Here is a 25,324-nt window from a genome sequence, read left to right on the forward strand (position 1 = left end):
GGTCGACAGCACAACTCAGACATTTAAGGCAAACATGCAAATGAAGATATTTTATTTGTTGTAGTGAAGAAGGCCCTGCAGCGCAGTTTAGTTCATCCCAGGTTTCCTCACTGTCTGTAATTAGTTTCATACAAGCCTGAGGGGAAGTCTGAAGATGCGTCTAATTAGAATCAAGTGAGAGCAGTTAGATAGGCAAAACTCGGGAGATACATAAGACACACACAGGTTTCACACACACACACACACACCTAGTACAATGATTAAGGTGGAAAACTATCAGCTGGATCAGATAGTATAGAATAAGAAATAGCTGTATATGTGTATCTAAAATACTGTGTGCCAAAGATACAGTAGCAGCATAAATCTTAGAAAAGATTTGCAGGCCTTGTTCTGTTTTACACGTCCCTACAGTAAAGCTTTGAAAACCTTTTGTGTTATTACCAGAATATCCTCACCTCACCTGAGACACCTTATTCTCACATTTTTTAACAGCAGTTCTGAACCTCTAAAATCTTCTTGGAGCAACAATAAAGACATGTTGATGTTTGGGATCGACAAATGATAGCTTGTTGGCCAAATTCAGTAAAATCAGAAACTTTCCTTCATTCAGCTACATCTAAACTTTTAGACATGTTTTAAAAATCAACTGTAGATATAACAATATATTTTTTAACAAAAAGAGAATTGCGTCTCAGACACAAATGACAGTTGGCTTATATTATTTTCAAACTGTTCATTATTCAGCATTTTGCATGGTTTTGAGAGAAACATGATAATTACTAACTAATAAGGAGGTACTGTCTTTGACTATAACCTATGGCTTAACAGAAGACCTAATTAAGTGATACAAACATAGTGTCCAATTTGTCAGTATCTTAAATTTAGGTGTATTAGGGAATGTAAGTTTAAGATGCACAGGCCAAGTCTGCACTGAAGCTATAGCTAAATTAATTTAAACAACAGTCAAACAGTTTTCTTCTTTTAGCACAAAAATACAGAAACAAAATATTTATATGTAGTTAGTTAATAATATAGAATAAAAATATATGCCTGTGTCTCCACAACACATGTAAGCCTGCAGTGTCTCCACCATTGAACAGTGCTGAAAGAATTGACCCTTGGCTGAACCTAATTGTTGACCCTTGTTAATGTTTTTTCCTAAAGAACTTTGCTGGGCCTTGGATTAACATTTTTAAGTGTTGGAGTGGGAATGCTTGGATGTCAAATATACTGCAAATGTTATGTATTGAAATTAGTTTTGCTTTGAGATTTGAGAGTGGAAAATCAGCACACCTGTTTTTAAAGCTCGTAAAGTTTAATGGCCCTGACCACCATAATGATGAAGAGTTTGAGGAAGGGAGGGAGCCAGGGATCCGAACCCCTCAACAGAGCAATGTTGGCATTTGATTTACTGAGGTAAAATGATAATTTCCCTGCTGCTTACCATCCCCCTTAACAAATTTCAGCAGATCCCCCACAGCTCTCAGTGGTCTTCAGAAGTTTCAGTCTTCATGAGAAAGTTGTCCCTGTACAGATTTCACACCTCCACATACACCCCCCTCCATTCCTCTCCTCGCCCATCATTCCCCTCATTGTCATGGTAATGAACTCCATCATGCATGACCAAAACGGTCAACATAATTGATGAAAAAGAGATCACCAAGAGGGGGGAGAAGAGGGTGTTTGCATAAATCAGACATGAAGGATTTTCATTCACTGAAGGCTTATGGCACTTGAAGACTGTCAGTGGGTTTGAAGTTCTTATGTAATGTGCTATTAAATTGCTTGGCATGACTCAACATCTGCAAGTACCATCTCACAGCTTCTTGCTCAATCAAGAACCTGCATACTTAAACATGCGTAAGTAGTGTAGTTCTGTATCAGTCAAGAGTGAAGGAGGACTTGTCCGTGTGGTCACACTCTGATAATGCACATTTCATTTTTGTTGCACCTGCCGGTCTGAGACATGTGCTCCCATACAATGAGCCATATTTTAAAAGCTGACTGGACTGTTCTGTCTCCCTCAATTGCATTTTTTTTTATGTGAGTTATTCATGAATCTATAAACAACATGTTCACTGTTGTTTAAAGGATAAGGCTGGTGATATTCTCAGAACGAAAGCACCAAAACCAGCAAGGGGTTTGCCTGTCTCTCAAAACTTTCTGACTTTCTTACCCTGTCTGTGGCACTCAGCCCCATGCCCATTTATTACTACTGTACACACAAATCTTTTTTTTTTTTTTTACCAGGTGAGCTTGTTTTTAAAAAGGCTCAGTAATTTCACAAAACAGCTGGACACTACAGCGTCCTGCCAACATTACTAAAACAGGAGTAAATAGTGCATTTGTTGCGGGCTATTTTCCGCTGTGGATTGATAAACATTTGGTGATCTAGTGAGTATTTACAGCAGCAGGATGTTGTAAGTGGGACTGACTCAAAATACACCACTCGTGTTCATGGTAACGAAGGAACTCGTCACCCAGTGCAACAGTGTGGCTCACTGATGTGTTTTTAATAGTTTTTGGACAACGATGGAGCTCTATGGGACAGGAATAAGCTATATCTGGGTTTGGATACACAGACAATACAATACACAGTTTTGACTCTGCACTCAGTTTTGCAGGCACCCCATCAGTATTGGTGCATTGCCCCTCTAACTTTCACTGCGTTCAGTGCTGCAGCAGCTACACCTTTTTAGAGGGGTTACACATACTTCTGATGAAGTACACTGGCAGCTTTAGTGGTGTCAAAGCTGGAAACTTTGACGGCAGCATAAGGTAGCACACTAACAGTGGCATGTCGACAACTAGAAACTACTTTATCTCAAGTTATGATGATGTAGTCTTCAGTCTTCCTGACAAGGTCAAGCATATTACATTTACTTTGTCTCCTTAACCGTTCAAATGCTGCTGCAATGAAGTTACGGTATATCGCTCAGAGCACAGAGTGCTCATATTTCCTTTTTCAAATATTTAACAAGGCTTCTTGCTGACTGTTATCATTGTCAAATACTGTTTGCAAAACCATTTGAGGACTGTAATAATCTGTGTTCTATGGACAAGGTCTATTTGCATATAGCTGACACCTAGCCTGCTAGCAGTGGTGGACAGGTGCTGTGTCTAGCTGTGGAGAGGCAGGTGTGTGTGTGTGTGTGTGTGTGTGTGTGTTTTGAAGGCTTAGACTGGCAGCTCACCTTTCTGTGGCGAGGATAGAGTTTCAACAAAAGGCGTCTGCCAACTGCCCCTGCCAATAAACAACACTATACCACCTGCAGAATGGGAGCTTTAAACCAGTGTGCGGATGCTCTTCATTTATTTTTACATTATGAAAAAAAGCTCAGGCAAAGTGACCGTCTTAAACTGATGTCAGCCGTGATGCGTCACTGTCTGAGCTCGCTCGGTTGTTTCTGTCTGGTCTTGTGCCTGAGACGCCTCCCAAAACAACTGTTTCTCTTCCTGACCGCTGGGAGTCTCGAGCCCATTGCGCTTGACTGTCTCTCTGCTTTGCATGCTCATTGTGCAGGTAGTCAGAGTGTGTGTGTGTGTGTGTGTGTGTGTGTGTGTGTGTGTGGTTTTGGGTGACCCTTCCTTGGCATTCCAGTCATTCCCCTGGTACCTGGGATCTGGTCTGTTCTCCTCTGACAGGGTATTTTTAGGTCCTGAGAAGCAGCTGCCTGTGTCTCTGTCTGCACAGACAGCCCGGCCATTTGTTGACTGAAACATGTGGTGAGGCTCAAGAAACGATAATTGTAATAATGCAACCTCAGTCCGGCTCTTTTTCGGATTATGAAGACTTAAGTTAACACATGTGTAGGTTTGTGTAATTACGACAATTTGCAAGGTAGGCAACTCTTCTCTCAACAACAACCCAGTGCTGTGGTTTTCGCACATTTTACTCAGTCACGTTCGCCGTAGCAACATAGGGCAATATTAAAAGACATTTAAATACAATTAAAATGAGTTAAATAGAAAATAAAAACAAGATAAAATAGGAGAGTAAAAGTTACAGTGCAGTGTAAGAAATGAATCATTTTATTTAATAAAAGGCAGCAGCAAACAGAAAAGTCTTCAGTCTTGATTTAAAAGAATTGTAGGTGGGTTTGTCTAAATTTCATCACACCCACACCCAAAGTTACCAAACGTGCATTTTGGCACTGAATATATACGATGGCTTACCCCAACATTGAAAAGCCTTTTAAATTATTAAAAATAATCAAAATGAGTGTATTGTCTACAAAAGGGGCATGTACTGAGTACGTATCAGCACACAGATAACCAGTGTCAATATCTAAACAAAACTGGTATAGTTGTTGATATACTAACTGTTTTACTGTTAAAGGCCATTTGTTTCTAATTATGAGTGAACAGGTCTTACATAAATACACTATTTTCTGCCAAACAACTTTGGTTTTCACATTAGGGTGCTTGTATTTTTATTGTCTGTGCTCTTCTGTCACAATGCGACTCTTAGGCCGTGGCAAAGAAAGGGAAATACCCACGGGTGTAGTGGGAAAATTAAATGATCAAATTTATTTGCAAAAATGGTAACAAAACTCAATGTGTAATGTTAGTCAGTAAATCAGTGGTGTCTGTGAGTGGTTGTGTGAATGTTTAGTGTTGTACGGTATAAAATAAAACAGTCACACCAGAACAAAACCAAACTAAAGAAACTCTGAACAAATTATAATAAATTGTGTTTTTTCTTCATTTTAAGCTTGATTGTTGCTTATTGAGACATGAATTTTAATGATCTCTCATAATCTCTTTCTCTATTAATCCTCCCAACACACAAATAAGCTGTGATACCAAATTAGAAAATGATAGCAAGGGAACTACACATAACTATAAGGTGTAGTGTTGATGTCAGTGTTCCTGTAGTTTATTAAATTGTTTCCAACTCTATACAGCATCCAAAGCTGGTTTCATATACATTTTTACAGTGTCGTAAATGTTTGTTGAATGTTCTGTGAAATGTTTCCTGGGAGCCACTGATAAGTCTGACTGAGGAATATCTTTAGAGGAATATCAGTGGCAAAATGTAATAAGGTTTAAACTCTAAACAAATGTGATATCGCTGTACTGAAGCACCAACTGACATAACTCTCTTTAACTTCCTAATGTTGGTTTGCTCTTCCTCGTTTGGGTGCTAACAGACGGTGTGTGTGTTTTTTGTACCTTGCCAGGGGGAGAAGAATGCCGGCTTTGACGTGCTCTACCACAACATGAAGCATGGCCAGCTGGCAACCAAGGAGCTAGCGGAGTTTGTCCGTGAGAGGTAAGGTTTGTGTGTATTTGTGAGTATCTATGTGGGGATGACGCTAGTGATGGGATGCGGGTGGAGAAATTCTACATTCTTGACTCTTTGCTCGGAAAGATGAGAGATTTTGCCAAGAGATCTCTGCCCTCAGAGATTATAAATGAAGTGTTAGCTCTAGCTGTATCTAACAAGATGTCCATGATTAAGTCAGTTTCAAAGCCCAGACTGCAGAATGCAGATTATAGAGAGAACAAGTCTTTCTTTGTTAAAACTGCTTCAGTCGTCTTTCTCCATTCTGATCTCTGACCCCTGTCCTCACCTCTGTGCTACTTTTGAAGTGCACTATCTCTCCAACACTCACACGCACAAGTCTGAGTAGGTGGATTATCCTTGAGCTTCCTGCAGTACAGAGGTTTATCTTTTATCCACGTTTGCAACTGCAGGGTTTCTCAATAGAGCTGTAAAGTGGTAGGCACTATGTCGGACGCCCCTGAAAAAAATAATTCCATTCATTTTTCCCATTTAGGTGACTCGCAGTTGGAGCACTTTTACTGCTTGGATCACCTTGAAACTCTCGTTGTTAAATCATCAGTCCAAAATATTAACAACTGCTTTAGAAAAGATACATTCTTTGATAAAATGTCAAAAGTACAAGCCTGTATACATAAAAACTTTGAGGTTAAAGGTAACTACGACTCCCAAGGTGCATTTCCGCAAGAAACATCCAGTAATCAAGCTTAAAATTCTGTGATGTGCACCACTAACAGCGGGCGGAAGCTCAAGATGACAGTGTTGAAAAAACTAAAAACAAACTGCAGTTTAAAGGTTTCCTGTGGAGTTTTAGACCTCTTGTAGCTCTATGGAGCTTTTTTTTTCAATGAGTGGGTCCCAGTTCTGTTTATCAGCGGCTCTGTTCTGCTGTTTTATTGGATTTGGGGAAGTTTACACTCCGGCAACCCCAGCCAGATTTTTTATCAGAGATAGCGATTGCATTTGTCAAGCTAACGGTCAGTCCTCATCGAAAGCCTTTTCTCTTGTAACGTTAAAAGTTAAACAGTGTGTTTGAAAATATGAACAAAGTTTGTATGTATGCTAAGAAGCCAAACAAAGTTATGTTGGAACTAAAATGTTGGAACAATCTGATCTTATATTTTTCCTTATCATACTTATAATTAACTTGCTCTACTCTGCAATACAAGAACAATGCTTCGTCTTTATTTCCATGCTTTTCTAATGGATCATAAACTGGTAAACAAAGTTGACTTTTTGCCTTTTGCCTGTTAGCTTTAGCCTCAGATATTATGAATGTAGCCATCAACTGCATATTTAAAACTCTTTTACAGGACTGTTGTCATTTCTGCCGGGCAAAATCGACGTTAATCGGCTAGAAATGAGGAGCCTGCTTGTGTTTACCTCATTGTTTCAAACATTACTAAGAATTTCGAGTTAAATCTGCCAGTGAAAGCTTGACAGGCTTACCAGTCGTACATAAGGGGGGCAGTCTATTACCGAAAAAATTCTCAAAGTGGGTAGTTTGTTATATTGAATACTCTTCTAATCAGCGATTAGCAGTGAGTAAATTGAGGGGAGTAATGAGGTTCCCACAGTAGTTTGTGCTCTCACAGCTGGAAGTTAACGCACACAGAGCGCACTGTCAGACCAGTGATATAATCCTGCCATTGATTCAGAGTGCCTGTGCACATTCCTCGCAGGGGGAAATTCACTTATCTGCTCGGACAGCAGCAGGCAACAAATCAGCCGTCAGGAAATGAAATAGGGGCACTGTGGGTAAAATAGTGTGTTATCCCGCAGGACGGAGGAAAGGCAATTGTGTTGATAAATTTCCTCTGTCTTTGTCTTCTTCCACTTGCCTGAATGGTCATTTTGATATAAGAAACACTTAAAGTACCAAAACAACTCGAAACACATTCTCAAGGTTTCTCAGTTACAGCATATTACATTCACTATCCTCATCCAGGTACTGGTTTAATGGAGCTGCATTGCTACTTCTTGTTAGTAGAGGGACCATCAATAGTAGGGACACAATAGACATCAGGCTTTGACTAGTGCTGAAACAATGAGTTTAGGGCTTAAACAATTATTTAATCAATTAGTATGCCGACAGAAAATGAATCAGCAACTGTTGGATAGTTTAATGATTTTTCAAGCAAAAACGCCAAACATTCCCTAGTTCCAGCTTCTTAATTGTGAGAATTAGCTGCTCTTCTTTGTCTTATATGATAGTAAACTTAACATCTTTGGACTGTAACTTGGACAAAACAAGGCTTTTGAAGACGTCACCTTGTACTTTAGTAAACTGTGATGGACATTTTTCACTATTTTCAGACATTTTACAGACCAAATGATGAATCAATTAATGGAGAAAGTAATTGGTAATTAATAGGGAATGAATCTAATCGTGATCAAGTTAAAATTGTTTGCTGGTTCCAACATCTCAAATGTGAGAATATGCAGCTTGTAGGTAGAAAACTTTTGGATATAGAAAGAGCATAATTATACACACATCACACTTATGTACTTTGGTAGAAAAACAGAATCAATGAAAAAGAGTAGCAGCTGCACACTGATTCCCAACCACAAATTTATCTAGATGGACAATGTTCGATCCCAGGTCAAAATCAACTGATCATCTGATTGGGATAGAAATTTTGTCATTTTGCCCTGACAAAAACTGAATGTGACTGAAACATTGTCTGTCTAAATAAATTAGCAGTGATAATGTAAGTGTGTGGTTTGGAGTGAGTGCGAACGCATTACTCTTGTTTGATCCCAATCAGGTCAACGCAGATCTGATTGGGATCGAAACTTTGTCTGTTTAATCCTTCAATAACTGATTTATTTTTTACCAATTGGGGACAGCAGAAACAAGCTGTGTTGACGTATCATCACCTTTTAAGTTGAGTTTTAACTTGTTGCAGTTGCTTATTTACACATCCTGCAGGTATTGAGCTAGTTAATTGAAAATGAAAATATTTGTTAGCCCTCTCGTGATCCAACACAATTTCAGAATCACTGCTCAAGATTATTAGTGTTAGTCTTTTTGTTTATGACTTTTAGTGCTTCTCAGTAGCAAGTTGTTCTGTTCACCCTCAGGATATTTGGATCAATGCTCCTTCCTTCTTTCTCTTCAGGGTCTACAGATGGTTATTAAAGTTTTATGCCCATTCTTGCAAAACAAGTCCATTTATCATTTAAATGTGGCTTATTGCTACATTTACCCAGCACTGAGAGTTTGGGCCAAAGTAAGCACTAGATAGAGAACATAACATATGAGGCCATTAGCAGAAGCAAGCGTTTGTGAGGAAGTGCTATTGCAGTACATCACATTCACCAGTCTAAAGTTTATTTAGAAGAATTTACATTTTAGAGAATGCACACAACATTACTCTTCCTGTCATGTTACTGGCAACTTCAGTAGAGAAACAAAAAGACAGAGGCATCTTCTCATCTGCATTAGAGTTACTGTATTCGTTATTCTGCTAATGTTAATGTGCGTGTTTGTTTTTGCAGTGCTGCTATTGAGGAGACCTACTCCAAATCAATGAGCAAACTGGCCAAGATGGCCAGCAACGGAAGTCCACTGGGGTGAGTACCGTCATGTAAACACAGGACAGTACAACAACCCTTTCTCATCCCCTTCAGTGCCAACAGCTGAATTTATACAGTTGGAACGTGTTTGTTACTGTAATTATATATGTAATGGTCATATGGCTACACATGAGATATGAATGAGTACCATCTGCATCACCAAATGTCCATATTTTTCATTAAAATTATGCCCTCTCCGCTATTTAGCCTATATGATTTAATACTCATTATATGACTTTAAAAAAGTAAATGTATATACCCGATAAAAGTTGGCTACAACAACAAATAGTGCTAATTTATTCCTGTAAGTGATGTCATAACAACCATTTACTGAAAACATATTTTGTGGGGGGATGTTGGCTGTTTCTTAGTCATGTTTTATAACCGTGTGTAGTTGCACAAAAATGTTAAAACCTTTTACTAGCTGAAGAATGTTTTTGGAAGAATATTTTAGATTCACAGAAGCTTTGTTTAACAAAGTCTTTGAAAAATAATTTTACAACATGTCCACAGTATGACACTTGGTATTAGAATAAATTTTAAATGAAAAAAGACTTTGCAGGCTCACGTTTGTGCTTGATTCTTACTTACGCACTGTATCTCCTAGGACTTTTGCTCCCATGTGGGACGTGTTCAGGGTGTCTTCAGACAAACTGGCTCTCTGCCACCTCGAGCTCATGAGAAAGATGAACGATCTCATCCGGGACATCAATAAGTATGGAGACGAGCAGGTCAAAATTCACCGCAAGGTATGTAACTGGGATGAGGGAAGTTGGATGCTTTACTGATATCCTGACCTGACCTGTCCTGAACATAGACTTGAATATTCTCTCATTACTTGCCCTGCATCGAGCCTCTGTCATCCTGATCTGATTTATCTCTCAGAAAATCCAATTACTGTCTTCTCCCTTCATAGTAATTGCTGCATTTTCCCTTAAAGTATCAAGTACAATAATGATTTGTACAGTATGTCTATGTGTTGTCTTTTTCTTGGTGTGTGTGTGCGTGTGTGTGTGCATGCGTGTGTGTGTGTGTGTGTGTGTGTGTGTGTGTGTGTGCATGCGTGTGTGCATGCATATCACCCAGACAAAGGAGGAGATGGTGGGAACAGTGGAGGCGGTGCAGGCGCTGCAGGTTCAGAGCGGTCACCTTCAGAAGTCAAAGGAGGGTTACCACGCCAAGTGTTTGGAGCTGGACCGGCTCAGGAAGGAGGGAGGTCCACAGAAAGAACTGGAGAAAGTTAGCCACCACTTTCTCTATTTTCAAGATTTTAAACAGAACAGAAGCTAATTAAGTGTCTTATGAAAGAAAATTAAAGGGTTGGTTCTGCCTCCACCCCAGTACAATGAAAGTGAGTAGGATTTAGTTTGTGCTAACAGAATTGAAAAATTACATTTTTAAAAATTCAGCAACATCACAAACCATGTCGCAGTTACACGACTTTAAAGTCAAAGAAGAAAGTAGTAAACGATCATCGTGTTCACTGTTGTTTACTTCGTGTGTTTAAATCAGCAAAATCTGCATTGTCCAACTGGTTCGCACTCTGTACTATTATAGTCTTTTAAAGTTCACATTGCTGTATCTTTAGTCTTTTGTGATGCAAAAGAAAAACAAGCACAAACATTTTGCTAATGCATGAGTGCGAATCAGTTTACCTTCTGCTAGATATTACGAAGAGATAGTCCGTATGAAAACTTTTGACAGTGTTATTTTGTAGTTTGGGAGGATCTATCCTTTAAAGAAAAAACACGTCTGATTTTAGAGAGTCGTTGTTGGTCATGATGTTATATGAATCCACTATTTATAATAGTTGATAATTTAATAATAATCGTTTAACAAAACACTCCCAACTCAAGGTCCACTGACTACTTTTTTTGCTGAAAGCAACCACATCACGTCTTCTTTATGGTCTTTATTCTATAGTATAGTATAGTCATCCTGAGAAAAACTGTGATTGGGATTTGCATTGATATAGTGAAAAGAGTTTTAAAACAAATACTTTACTTTCTTAATCTCACAATTTTGTAAAAAGTAATAAATCAAAAACCAGAAATTTATAATAGATCTGAAAGTGCATAATTTGTACTAAAAATACATTCAAGTACAGACGATTCAGTGTCCTGCATGAATAGTCCTTAGAAAGCTCTGGGATGTCATGTTATTATTGTCATGTTATTATTGTATTATTGTCTTGTGACCCTAAAATCCATCATACGCTTGTTTCTTGTGGTCCACTCATAAGAGTATCTGTTATATTGAGGTTAAATTAATTAGATTTATCCTGTTTTTACAATTATAGTAAACAACATTTCCTAACTGCCCTGCTCTTAGACTTCCACTGTGAATAATTGCTGTTCTTGTTTTGCGGGTACAGACTGAATACTGAATGGAGTAGTTGTAATTATGGGGCAGAAATTACTGAGCTATTCATTTTTATTTCAGGTTTGTGAATGAGAGTCCGTAGCTAAAGGCCATTATTTTCCTCTTCCTTTTCTTTCTCACTAGGCGGAGCTGAAGTCTAAGAAAGCGGCTGAATCATTTGCGTTGTGCATCGAGAAGTACAACCGCGTGGGAGGAGAGTTTGAGCAGAAGATGAGCGAGTCTGCCCAGGTCAGCTCTGATTGCAGCTGGGCCGAGGGCCACTTTTTTCCTGACTCTCCCACCCTCTGATGTTTTTTATGTATTTCCTCTTCTCTTGGGTTTTATCTTTCTCTTATGACTCATCCTCTCTGTTACCTCCCACCACACAAGAGCTCCATCTTATCCTTTCATTTATTATCCTACATCATGCCTTCCCCAAAAATGGAAACCTCAACCCCTGACTCCTAAACACCCACCCACTTGCACACACACGTACGTCCTGCCCCCCCATTACCTTTAATCACTGCCTCCTCACTTCCATGGTTACTGTTGCTGTTTCCATGGAAATCTTCAACAAACCCCAATGATGGTTCTTCTTCTTTTACATTTGAAATGCTTGAAATCCTTGTGACCAATTATCTCTTGTAATAGCTTTGAAGGGAAAAATCTGGTCATTACTATGAGGGGGGTTTGTGGTACCTGGGAGAAAAACAAGTGTCAAAAGAGGAAGAGGAAGGCCAAATGAATAAAAGATCAGTAAATAAGAGACCACGGTGCTTTGTATTACACATAAATACTAGAGGAGCTCACAAGATAAATTCTCTAAGGGCACTTCTGTAGTTTGGTTAATTTGGTCCGGACCAAAGGAAAATAATAGACACATTGTTGTCTCGTAGTTTTGGTCCAGTTGTGTTCACACTGGCTTTTTACAAACAAACCAAGAGCTGTAAACATGAAATTATACAGACTAACAGGTAACTCATTGATTGGACAGTTTTGGCAACATGGACCCATGTAGGGAAATCAGATGCCAGTGACTGACAAGGCACCATTCAAGTTATGCTGCACATTACTGGATATTTATCTTCTCTGGTGTTCACAAAGTGCTCGCGAAAAAGAAATGGACGAACAGGACAAAAAGAGGCATTTTGTGACATCATTTTATGCGAGGATATTTACTGTGTGGTTGCTTCTCATTTTACTCACTTTTTATTGGGGAACGTCTTAAATACACAGAGTAGGACACAAGCACAACACATCTCTGGTTTAACGGATATCCGCACAGTCATATGGTACATACATGTTACCACGGTTACCAAATAATGTATAAAAATAAGTTATACGTCGCTTATGCAGATTGGGTGGTTGCTTTCTTAACAGTGCACAATTAGCAGATGGATTTAACAGTCATTTTTTTAATTCATTCTAAAATCACATATCAACTATCACACAGTCCTGACAGCAGTTGGGAAGTTAGTTAGCAGAAAATGTTTTTATGTTTGCTCTCTGCCAAGATTTTGCCCAGTTAATTGGAGAAAAGAAACTGGCAAACTCACAAACTCGCTTCTCGAACAAAAGCCAGTGGCACTATATCAAGACAATTCCCCCGAACCAGACAGCGACAAATGAGCTGGCTGAATAAAGAGTAGGATCAAACTTAAATACTAAATCCTCTCGAATTATCGCTGGTTTAAAGACCTGGCAACACGGTGCCTCTTCAGCTGGCTGACTGCCTCTCTGTAGCTCCTCAGATCTTGTTTAAAGGCTATTTTTACTTTATTGCATACAGTAAATGTGGAGTTGTTGTTGTTTTTATTGGATTCTGGTTGCTTATCTGAATGCTCCTGAATCTCGTACCATTCTGCAGAGACAGTGAATTGAGAAAGAACAACAGAAACAAACAGTAACAACCACAGCAATAATTATTAACAAAACACATACCAAGAACAAACAAGCAACAACTAAAATAACAAAAACAGACAAAACACAAAATTAAAGACAGCCTCATATCAATGAACATATCTTGTATATCACCAGGCCTAACAATAAACAAGATATTAAAAAGGAATACAACATCCTAATTCTCCTATATAAATTTATGGCATTATTTTGTTAAACTACTGGAAATCTTGCATTTCTTTGCTGTTGGGTAAAAGACTTATGTCCAATATTAACTTAAAGAAACAGCTGTGTTTTTGAAGTAGATCTCAGTGTAGCTTTGATGTTATTTGGTTGGTTTATAAAGGGTTTAAATAGCACAAAAGGTCAGCGAAAGATGTCAACCTAGGTAGGTTTTAAGGTTTCACATGGTAACAGTTTGTTTTTTTCCTTTGCCATGGTGTGTGTGTTCATGTTTATGTGAGTAGAAGTTTCAGGAAATCGAGGAGGCCCACCTGCGGCAGATGAAACAGCTAATCAAAGGTTACTCCCACTCTATAGAAGACACCCATGTTCAAGTGGGACAGGTATGTTGTAGCTGACACTACGCCCTTCTCTGACGACAGAGCAGTGTTTGCCCTTACTCTCCAAAGACAGAATTAGTTCTTTATTCTATATATTTCTATAATAAAAAAATAAATTATATTAAAATGAAAGTATATGGGATCGAGTCCCGAGAGTAGAAGTACTCTTGTGTAACTACTAAATCATGAGCCAGCATTACCAACAGTTATTTTTCTTTCATCAGGCTATCCTTTGAGTATTGTTTAGTTAAAGCTCAGTAAGATAGCTTGGCACAACAATGGCAACTTTGTGAGATGGTGTGTCAGAAATTTGTGGTCAGAATTTGCAGTTGCAGTTTTGTTCCTCCTGTTGCATGATTGATGTTTAAACACATCACTCCCTAGTCCTTGCAGATGCATTAAAAGTGTAAAAACATTTTTACCATTTCTGATTATCACTTGAGATCAAAAGGCATTTTTTTTAGACTCGTATGTAACGCTAGATGCACCGTTACATCCTGTTGGACTCAGTTACAACACTGGTAAACATTTTATATAAAACGTTATCATACATAGCTTTGATAACAGAAACAATTATTTTCATGGCACCTTTTCTATTACTACCTGCTTTTTAAAGGACCAAATAATCATTATGTTCTGCTCTGCTGCAGGTTCACGAGGAATTCAAGCAGAATGTGGAAAACATAGGCATCGACAGTCTCATCAAGAAATTTGCAGAGCAGAAGGGCACGGGCAAAGACAAGCCAGGTACAGTCAGATCACCAGGGTGGATTTTGGCTTGTTTCCAGTAGGAGTGAAATAAAAGCATAAACACACAATTTCAGCAGCTTACATAACAGCAGAAATACAAAAACACCCACACTCAAAACAGTATTGTGGAGGTGGAATAATTCATTGTGACACAATACAACTTCTCAAGGGTGTCTTCATGCATATGTTTGTGTTTGTGTTTTCTGAATGTGTTTTATTCCTATCAAACTGCCTGTCATCTGCAGCTCTGGTTGGTTTTGAGGAGTACATGACAGCTTTGGCACCTGAAGGTGGGAAGAAGAGTCGAGCAAAGGCCTTCAGGATCCCCGGCCTGGGCAAAAGGGACAAGGAGCCAGACTCTACGTGAGTGCACGCGCAAACACACACACACACACACACACACACACACACACACACACACACACACACACACACACAAACACACACACAGAAACAAACAAGCTGTGCTCTACAAGCCCTGATCCTCTGAAATTGAATCTTGATCGTCGTTCTTTGCTACTGTCTGAGTTACTACTGAATAATCAAAACAAAATACATCTCTTGTTTTTTGTACTTGCAGAGACTCAGCGGTGACGGAGGCACTGGTGAGTATCAGACATAATTCACACCCAACATTTGCAAACTCCAAAACCATTGATTCAATTATCACTCCAGTCTGCAGTTTTCCCTGCAGACAACTGTGTTTTAGAGCACTTCTGCACTGTGAGAAGAGTGTGGGTTTTTTGGGGGGGATGGAAGGAGAATCATGTGTAAGTGTATATATATGTGTGTGTGTGTGTGTGTGTGTGTGTGTGTGTGTGTGTGTGTGTGTGTGTGTCTGTGTTTATAGAAAGAAGGTGAGCGGGGGATCATGAGTGTGTGATAATGACATGACTGATGGTGTGGGGTTTCCCAGGTTTATTCCAGTACTTCTGAGAAGAGGTTTCTGAGATACTTTGGCAGCCAGAGGGGAAGTGCGTAACTGTGAGAGAGTGGGTATGTGTTTGTGTGTGAAAGGACTTTTGACGCTGCCAGAAAGCCACCTAACAGACTGACGTGGAAGAAGAGAGTAAACAGCAGATCACAGAGCCACTGGTGCTGCTATTTTACACTTTCAAAGGCTTTAAGTTTCTGACTGTAGTGTGAACAGGTACTAGTAATGTTAGCAGAGGTCACTTTAAAACATGTTGCGTAAGAATATACGGGCACTGACACTTCCATCTGTCCATTCACCTTCTAGATTGAACATTAAAATAGTTGTAGCAAAAAAGGCTTAAGTGCATTAATCTGATCCTGGTGAATTACCTTTTAATTTGGTAGGAGAAGGAGCAGATTCACTCTCACTTCTGGCTATCATAAGAAATCACGTTCACCTTAAATAACAGAATTTAACTCAGTAAATTCACCTTGGAGCACCACTCTTTTACAAAGAGAAAATCTTGATAGTCAATTAGCCTAATAAATTTACAATAAAACAATTAATAATCAATTTAGTTTCTAAAGTTGCTACAGAGTTCTTGTCTCTTGTACAGTGACCAGAATGCTTCATACACACAAACACATAATAACCAAGTTCTTCTATAAATGAAAAGTTTAGTAAATGAAATGAGGACCATTTGATACCAGATGATGCAGTGAATGATAATTTTGGCAAGCAGTATTAACTTGTGTAAACACAGGAAACCACTACGTGGACAAACTTTAATAATGACCAGTGAAATAAACTATGCACCCTTCAGAAAGTTTTGGAAAGTCAAAGGAGACTGTTGAGAACTATTATTAGGAATTATTTGTCATCTATCAATTTAACTATCATACCTAAGTTGATGGGAGATCCTAATTTTGATCTACGTTTCTTAATTACTCATATTCAGCTTAAAGCATCAACCCAGTATCATCAGTATCTGAGGTCACTTTAAAACATGTTGCATAACGCACTGACACAGTCCACTCACTTTCTAGATTGAACATTATAATAGCTATTTAAAGAAAAAGTCTGCAAATGTTGCATTAATACTGTTGCTTAATTTCTCTTATATTTAAAAATTGTATTGGAAAGTTAAACCAGGAAGTTGGCCTGCAGTTCCACACAGACACACATTAAAAAACATTTAAAAAGACAATGAGAAAGATGCATAGTAACAAATAAAAGTAAACAAATAAGAATAACAAGTATCTAATAGCCATTGGAATGAAGGAGTTGCTATAAGCAAGTGATAAGGTATAAGCATGGTGGGTTTATTAGAGCTTTTTTGCTGAAAACGGTAAAATAGTGAATCAGATAGTGAATCCATGAACTGCTGACTTCGGTGATAATCTTCTGTTGGTTTGTCACTAAGATGTGACACCTTTACATTAGTGCGCATGCGCCAACGTGCATGCTGCCTGTTGCCGTAGCTCCGTATCGAAAGAGTTTACCCTCGGGGATCAATAAAGTATTTCTGATTCTGATTACACAGAGTCATTTGAAGATATCTATTACTGCAGCTTTAAACCTGCAATAACTGATTTTTTTGGGTCACTTTTTGGGCAGCAGAAACAGGCAGTGAACACAACACTGACATCACCTTTTAAGTTGATATGGTGAACTTGTTCAGTTGCTTATTTACACATCCAGCAGTTACAGACTATCTCTTTTAGCTCTGTTTTGGTCTCCACCAACTAACTGTGTCTCTAGCAGCTTGGTGCTGAGCAGGTAGTGTACAGTGGGTTTTTTAGAGCTTTTTTGCTGAAAACAGCTGCCTGCTGCGGCCGAAAATGTCGCTATGAAAGTGGTGGGAGTGAACCAAAACAGTGAAGTTACGGGCCGGACCGCTAAACAATGAGCTGAAACTCGCTATACTATAAAAGCTTGAAACTATAAAGCTCTGTAAAGTCGAAGGGAGCTGCAGATTTGGTGATAATTCTCTGTAGATTCATCACTAAGAGCGACCCCTTTCACATTGTCTCATTGTTTTGACATTGTCATTTAAAATGTTGTTGATTTTCTTTCACTGTGATCTGATTTAAAAAAAAAAAAAATCAATGGCTACAGTTACACATGTCATGTTAACCTACTGAGATCTGTTTACTGAAATCAGATCTAATTAAATACCATCTGTATATGTCCACACTCAGTCTAAAAATAACTGCTCCCACGTTGGCTGGAAGTCTGGCCTTCCTCATGTCTCTTGTTTTGAAGATCATATGACTACAGCAAAAACAGCTGACATGTGTCCACACATCCTGACTTGATGAAATTATTTAAAGCAAACTGAAAACACACCCATAGCTTTGTTAGAGCTGTTGGCAATAACATGTTTAACAGTTGTAGCAGTTAGTCACTGACTCACACTTACGCCTTTAACATGAGTATGGTCTGTTTATTCTCTCACACTAATAGAAAGCTCTCAGTTTTACGTATAGGCTGCAGTGTTGAGTTACACAGTATAACAAAGCACTTCTGTGTAAGATATGTGGCTGAAGTACTATTTGTCTCTGTTGCTGACCCAGCTGGTGTCCGACTCCATCTCTTTCTCCTCTGTGTGTGTGTGTGTGTGTGTGTGTGTGTGTGTGTGTGTTCCCATTTATATAGAATTCACCCCTGGAAGTAGACGATGAGGGATTTGTCATCCGAGCTGACAGCACGCAGAATGATATCCTTTTTCTGCTCACACGTGTTCAGCCAGCATAATTCACACCATAATATCATATTACAACTTCTGACCTTTAAATTCTTTGAGTAATAATCATTTATAATCATTCTTTGTTTTGTCTGGTCCAAAATCTCCCATAGGTGTTCAACTGGGTTGAGAAGTGGTGAATGTGAAGGCCACTGCATATGATTCACATCTTTTTAATAATTATAAAACCATTCCTCGTGACCTGTATGGAAGCATCTGTATTAATTATGTTTTTCCACTCATTTATTCATGTTTTTACTTTAGTTTGTCACCCATCTGTATATTTCATCTAGGGACACCATTATTGATTAATCATCTGGGTTTTTTAATGTACAGTGCCCTATATATATTATTCACCCCCTTGGAAGTTTTTATGTTTTATTTGTATTTTATATTTGTAGTTAATTTACATCACTGTGAAGAGATCTGTTTTCACTTTAACATTAAAATAACTTTGGTCAGTGTGAAAAATCCATATTAAATCCACTTTGATTCAGTGTTGTAGAACAATTAAACATGAAAACTTCTGACGGGTGATTTTTATTGGCACTTTATTTTTTATGTATGATTTAGTCTGTAAAATATTAACAAATGCCCATCATAGGTGTCTTGCTTATTTAGGGGTGGCCTAGGTGACTCACTGTTTAAGACATTTACCATGAACCACAACGTCATCAGTTAAAGTCTGGCTGGGGACCTTTGCTGCATGTAATTTCCCATCGTTTTACTCCCATTTGCTGTCATCTTTCTACTGTCGACTCTCTATTAAGGGCATAAAAACTATAAGTCCTCCAAAAATACATAAAAATTTTAAAGAAAAATGCCAACTTAGTCTGACTAACAGTCAAAAAACAGTCAAAGAAGTATTCAGTTATATGAACCAGAGAAAAGTAAGCAACTCTTCCCATTTCTGAAGCTGTAATCAGTAAATATTTGGTATTTTTACTCATTGATAAATTTTGATAAATTAAATCTGCATCTGGTTAATTTACTGTTGGTTGATAAACTGAACATCTGTACTGATCTAACACACCATCTGCTGAATGAGAATGAACCAGAGTTAGAAGCACAACTGTAAAAACAGCAACTGGAGCCGTCTTCATATTCATCACATTGCTTCAGTTGAAACACCTATTTCAGATTCATAAAAATGTCTGAAGGATATCACAAACTTGACTCACTCACATGACAGACGCAATTTGCACCAAATTAAACCTCATGAGACTGTTGGATAGACTTTAAAAAGGCCCGTAACTGAGATGGAGATGTTTTAAATGAAATGTAATTAGAAGGTCGGAGGTGAGAGGCAGGGTTTAAACAATTTGTTCACACAAACGGCTACATTCATGGCCTCATTAATTGTAGAGCCAGACAATTATAAAGATGACTAAATGCATCCACCTTGTTAAATACAGACGAACTAAAGACTGCCGTCCACTAGAATGGGATATGAATGAATTGTCCTCCTAACCTCACACTCCCTGTCCTGACTCTTCAGCCCTGATCCATTTATCAGTGGTCGCTCTCAGTCCTGACAGCTCTGAGATTACAACTCTTCCAGACTTTGTCATCCTACCCATCGAGGCCCTCTGCCTGCTCAGAATACATGTTTCACGTTCATCAAAGGCCTTCATGCAGCATATGTCCCGCAGTTTCTCTGAATCTTGTAAACACACGACACAAATACACCTCACGTGACATGACACAACACTTCCGCGTGCAGGAGAGTCCAAAGAACGAGGAAGGGGAAGCGACTTTCGTTGGGGGTGATGGTGCGCCAGGAAGTGGTAGTTTTGCACCCCTCACCTCCAGCACACGCTGGTGCTTCTGCATCTATTTATGTTTTGTATATGTATCTGTGTTGCACTGCACTCTGCACTTTTTTTTCTTTGAAGTCCTGATTTAATCAACCTTACAATGAATCAAAATTACTCTCTATGCTCTTCAAGGAAGTCCCAGCATTTGTCCAAATAGTAATATTCACCAATAAGCAGGGGTAATAAAACTCGTACCCGCAGGTTTGTAATGTGCTCCCATTTGTTTTGGTTTTTGGTCTCATATTAGCTTTTTTAGTGTTTTGTGTTCACATTGGAGGTATTAAGTTTGCTGAAGCCGAATTGACAGTATTTTACAATTGCTTTGGCTCAATTTTCAAAACTCTGTGCTCTTAATTTTGTCCTCAAAATCTCACACAACACACAAAATGACAACATCTCTATCAAATTAAGTAATACATCACACAGTACGTTTATCAGAGCATTAAAACATTGTATGTGTTTACATTGAATTTTTATCGTTGTATCATTTTAAAATAAAATGGTCTCTCAATCAAATAATGCTGTAAATCAGTAACTAATTCTCATCAAAACAGAGTATGAAGTAGTTATTCCTTAAGTTTATACAAACAGCAACAAGAACAAAAAAGTGAAATTTATGCAGAAGTCTGTGTTCGAAATGATGTAGATTAAGAACGACTTTCGGAAACTTTCATTTTATTTATTGAATTATTCTGTTTTACTGTAAATTTAGTTAATGATGTCAAGAGTCTGACCTTAAAGTACAGCACATCTTACATTGATACAAGATAAAATGATGATTGAACTTCACTGCATTAGTTTAATTTTTCTGTTCTGTATTGACCACAAAAGTCTGATATTATTTAAGAAATCAAGCATTAGATATTAAGATCACTTAATGAAGAAGTTTACAGTTATCTAAAATACATTTGGCGTTCAGTAATACATCAGAGTAATCCTGGAAAGCATATAACCCTACAGTAGACCACAATTTACACTAATGTACACTAACAAACACTCATTGCAATGTTTTGACAGTAATCAAAAGCAAAGACATTGCATTTCTTTAACCTTTCCTTTAATGCCTTACATTTGGAATATATGACAGTAGTGCTCAGGTAATCAGCAATTATGTTGCAATGCTGCTCACCTTTGTAATGTTAAGGTTCAAGGTAGAATTTATTGTCATTCTCTCCATACACTATACTCACAAACAAAATTGCATTCAATACAATACAATAAAAAAAGACAAAACAAGTACAAAGACAGCAAAGTGCAAGTAAAATTAAGTTGAGTAGAGTACAATAAATGAAAAGTTCAGTCACACATGTAAAGATGTGCCTCATTTCATTAAAAACAGTGTTCTAATGGATAAAAAAGTACATAAAAAATTAATAATAAAAAAAGAGAAATGCTTGCAAACACATGTTCTCAGCACTGAAACTATCTGGAGGAATGAGCATGTGATTTAGTGTTTTGCACTAAAGAATAAAAGAACGTAAGAATTTAAGTCAATTTGCAGTAAGAGTTTTGCACATTAAAACTCTGTGATCCGTAAAAATGGCCCTTTCTTTGTCTGTCTCTTTCACTGTCTCTTTTCATGATGTGCACTTGCCAAACAACATTACTTTTCATTCCCTGTTTATGGTATGAGCTTGTTCTCCTTGACCATCCTCTCTCTTTGTACGCTGCTCTGAGGAGAAGGAGAACAACTTTTACTCCAGTGACTCGGACTTTGATGACGAGGAGCCCAAGAAGTTCCACATCCAAATCAGACCGGTCGCCAGCAGCAATCGCAGTAACTCGGCTGCCACAGAGAAAGAGCTGAAAGCCACCGTCGGGGCGCTCACTCTGCCGCCCAACAGAGGGGTACGGCAACAGTCATGTTCTGTATGTTTTTTAGGATTCCTCTGAAGACATGGGCATTTTTCCCAAGATGCAGAAATCTAACACTCTGGTTAATTTTCTAAACGCAGGTTTGCCTTACTTAGCTATATCGAGAGCTTCTTCAGGGAATAGATCTAGCTCAGGGACTAGCTAAGTAAGTGGACCACACTTTTAGAATATTCACCTTTTAGTACTGTGTTCCCAAACTCGAGAATGAGTCTCCACGCTCAAATCTAAACCTGTCCCATATGACCAAAAAGGGAAAAAAAACGAGAATGCCACGTACTTACTTACTATTAGATATCAACACGTGTTACATGTTTAAGGATAATCCTGGCAATATTATGTTATATTTTTCTTATTGTCAGCAATTCCCATCCAAACCAAAACCAACAAGGAATTGATCCTTTAAGTTTAGTCTGTGTAGCCAAAGCCCCGATATGTCTTATTCATCTTATTGTTGTCCAAAAAGTATTAAAAACACATCACTGCTCCACTGTGTGAAATGTTCCTTCATTACAATTAACATGGGTGCTATAGAGTATTTTGAGTCCTGCTGCTGTAAATACTCACTGGAGTCCCTAATGCATATTAATTTGCAGCTGAAAATAGTCCCGAACAAGCACGATTTACTCCTATTTGAAAAACTACAGTGTCCAGCTGTTTTAAATTACTTCTTTGTTATCATTAGTTGGTACCAGTGGGCTTGAAGCCACAGACAGGGTATGGGAGTCGGATTCATTCATTGTTGCTTTTGGTCTTTTAATGGTATTTTTTGACAATAAGAAAAATACAGAATAACACCATCCTTTTCCTTTACACGAGTCCAGTGTATTGACCGAATCTGTCCCCCTCTCTTGACTTTCAGGTGTCAGTCAAGCGGCATCTTTCCAGTAAGTTCATTCAAATGTGTCTCTTTCCTGTAGCATAAAGCAATGGGAAATACACAGTATGTTGTCCTCTGTGTACTGTATATTATAGTACAGACGTCTGAAAGCTGTTGTCTTCCGTTCTGTTTCTGCAGGAAACTCGAGTACTGCAGGAGGTCGCTCAGAAGAGGGCGAGGCTTTGTCCCACAGGGGTGAGTCTCTCATTCTTTGTATCTATCTGTCTTTTCTTTTTTTCAAACTTCTCTATTTTTGTTTTGAGCTGAAGCGATTAGTCGCTTAACAGATTAATCAATCAACAGAATGCAATTATTTTGATAATCGAATAATTTTTAGAGGAAAAATACTAACAATTAGAATACGTCACCTTGGGTTCTGGGGAATTGTAATGGGACTTTTTTACTATTTTCTGACATTTCTATAGACCAAAAGATAAATTGATTACTGAGAAAATAATTAGACAGATTAATCGTTAATAAATAAATAATTGTTAGTTGCAGCCTTAATTTTGTACCAGTCTGTACTGCAGCGACAACAGATTATCATCAGTCATCCAGCAGTGAAGTCTGTCATGTTGTGCATTAATACCTGTAATGTGGGTTTTAAGTTACAATCGTTTCATTTGTTGGTGGTTGTAATTTGAAAGGGATGAAAACCATTTGCAGCATCTCTCTGCCTCCAGCCTGTTTAGCCCCCGTGTTTCCCTCTAGACAGCAAATCTCTTCGTTGGCTGACCTTGCATGAACAGCCACCCTTCGTTAGTCACACCCGGCCCTCTGCTCGTGCTCAAAAGCATGTTTTATCACCGACATGTTTGTTAGCTGGCAGAAGGCTGGAGTGGGAGGCTACAACCTGCTGCTTCACAGCAGTGAGGAGTCTCTCTCTCTTAAATCCAGAGGTGGCAGGATTAACGATGAGCGTCTGATTAAAGCGGTTACTCTGCAGTGACAGCAGCAGTGGCTGGAGCTGAGTGAGAGCGGGCTAATTGCTGGTATTTGTCATAGAGAAGGTAATGGCTGATGGGTTTTCCCTCATGTCGTCCTATCTCACTTAATCTCATCCTTCCCTCACCGCTGTGACGATGAACACCATGCTGCTGATTAGTCCTGATTAGGGAACATGCTCTGCAGTGAGTCACTGTATCTCAGTGTGTGTGTGTTGTCTCTTTACAGATGGAGAGCAGGAGGGCCTACGCAGGTCCACCTCCAGTCCTGATCACAGCAGGTAAGATGGCTCTGCCCTTCATATATCTGTCTCTAAGCGGTGCAGAGAGAGACGTATTTGGATGTTAAATTGCATCATTAGTGGCCTTTTCAGCACCTTGAACCGCTTCAGGTTTCTTTCCACTGTCACCATCCTTGCTTTATTTTTGTCTGCTAGTTTTACCTTCGTCATCTCATTTCTCTCACTGTTCTCTCCTCGTTCTTCAATTTCTGTAGCTCAGACAGAGCACCAACATTTTCTTTTACTTGATTTTAGTTGTTTTTAAAGAGAAACAAAACCAAAAAACAGACCAGAGCACCCTTGCAATAGATAGAATATATGGTCAACTGAACATTACACCCATATGGGATCTTATTCAAAAATCATGGGCATTAATCTTATGCAATAACAGACTCCACTCTACTGGTTTCAGGCTTTCCACACGATTTTGGAACCTGGCTGCAGGAATTTGCTCCCATTTAGCCACAAGAGCATTATTGAGTTTCACCACTGATGTTGGGTGATAAGGCCTGGCTTATAGTCAGCGTTCCAGTTCCTCCAAAGCTTGTGGGTGGGGTTTAGGTCAGGTCTCTGTGCAGACCAGTCAAGTTCTTCCACAACAAACCATTTATTTATGGACCTGGCTTTATGCAGGGGGGCATTGTTGTTTTGAAACAGGAAAGGGTCTTCCCCAAACTGTTGCCACAAAGTTGGAAGCACACTGTTGTGTAAAATATCATTGTATGCAGTAGCATTAATTTCCTTTAGTTGGAACTAAGCGACCCCAACCAGGAAAAAAGCACTAAACCAGAAGTATTGTAACCACATGCTTTTGGTCACATAGTCTAATTTCATACCTAATGAGGATAGGTTTCCTGTATGTTAAATGTTATTTTCCCAGTTTTCAGAGAAATGTGTGTCATTACTCATAACGGCCACACTCGAAGGCGGGGTGAAAAGCCAGCCGTCATTGAGAGGGAGGGAGGGGGGCGCTATAATCGTATAAATATGGGGATAATAGCACACATTCATAGTGTTGCACTCGGTTGTTCCCATGAAAAGTGACAGAAATAGTTGTATCCAGAATGAAAAGAGAGCTAGAGAGAGAAGTTCAAATCCTGCTTACTTTCTCACCTCCACACAGCTGGCCAATCACAGCGTGAAGTGGGCGTGAATGTCAGATTGTTGGTTTTGGAAAGTTACAGAAATGGTTGGACAAAATGGCCTTTTGCCACTGGCTTGTTGACATTTCTGCAATTCTGGGAGAAAAGTGGGAGATATCAAGAAATTCCTACTATCTCTCACTTTGAATTACAACTCTGAGTTTGGCGTGAACTGTTTCATAAAACAAAATAATGAGCGGTGAATTAAGGCCACTCCACTCCATGTTCATCTCAATTTGAATACAGTACAGAAGAGAGACCTGACAGAACATTCATTCTTACATTTA

At 38.7% G+C, this 25,324-nt stretch overlaps 1 protein-coding gene across 1 annotated transcript in view; it reads left to right on the forward strand.

The window, feature by feature from the left end:
* fcho1 (FCH and mu domain containing endocytic adaptor 1) overlaps nucleotides 1-25,324 on the forward strand; it is a 63,078-nt gene that overhangs the window by 24,725 nt on the left and 13,029 nt on the right. Inside the window, exons 3-16 of the mRNA XM_044198908.1 lie at nucleotides 5,184-5,275; nucleotides 8,789-8,863; nucleotides 9,474-9,615; nucleotides 9,953-10,105; nucleotides 11,372-11,476; nucleotides 13,594-13,692; nucleotides 14,340-14,436; nucleotides 14,685-14,802; nucleotides 15,020-15,044; nucleotides 18,014-18,074; nucleotides 21,585-21,766; nucleotides 22,653-22,677; nucleotides 22,809-22,865; nucleotides 23,844-23,895. Of these exons, the coding sequence (XP_044054843.1) occupies nucleotides 5,184-5,275; nucleotides 8,789-8,863; nucleotides 9,474-9,615; nucleotides 9,953-10,105; nucleotides 11,372-11,476; nucleotides 13,594-13,692; nucleotides 14,340-14,436; nucleotides 14,685-14,802; nucleotides 15,020-15,044; nucleotides 18,014-18,074; nucleotides 21,585-21,766; nucleotides 22,653-22,677; nucleotides 22,809-22,865; nucleotides 23,844-23,895 (1,283 nt within the window). The remainder of the gene's footprint in view (nucleotides 1-5,183; nucleotides 5,276-8,788; nucleotides 8,864-9,473; nucleotides 9,616-9,952; nucleotides 10,106-11,371; nucleotides 11,477-13,593; nucleotides 13,693-14,339; nucleotides 14,437-14,684; nucleotides 14,803-15,019; nucleotides 15,045-18,013; nucleotides 18,075-21,584; nucleotides 21,767-22,652; nucleotides 22,678-22,808; nucleotides 22,866-23,843; nucleotides 23,896-25,324) is intronic.

Source organism: Siniperca chuatsi, linkage group LG6 (genome assembly GCF_020085105.1).
Source record: "Siniperca chuatsi isolate FFG_IHB_CAS linkage group LG6, ASM2008510v1, whole genome shotgun sequence".
In the NCBI taxonomy this organism is placed as follows: domain Eukaryota; kingdom Metazoa; phylum Chordata; class Actinopteri; order Centrarchiformes; family Sinipercidae; genus Siniperca; species Siniperca chuatsi.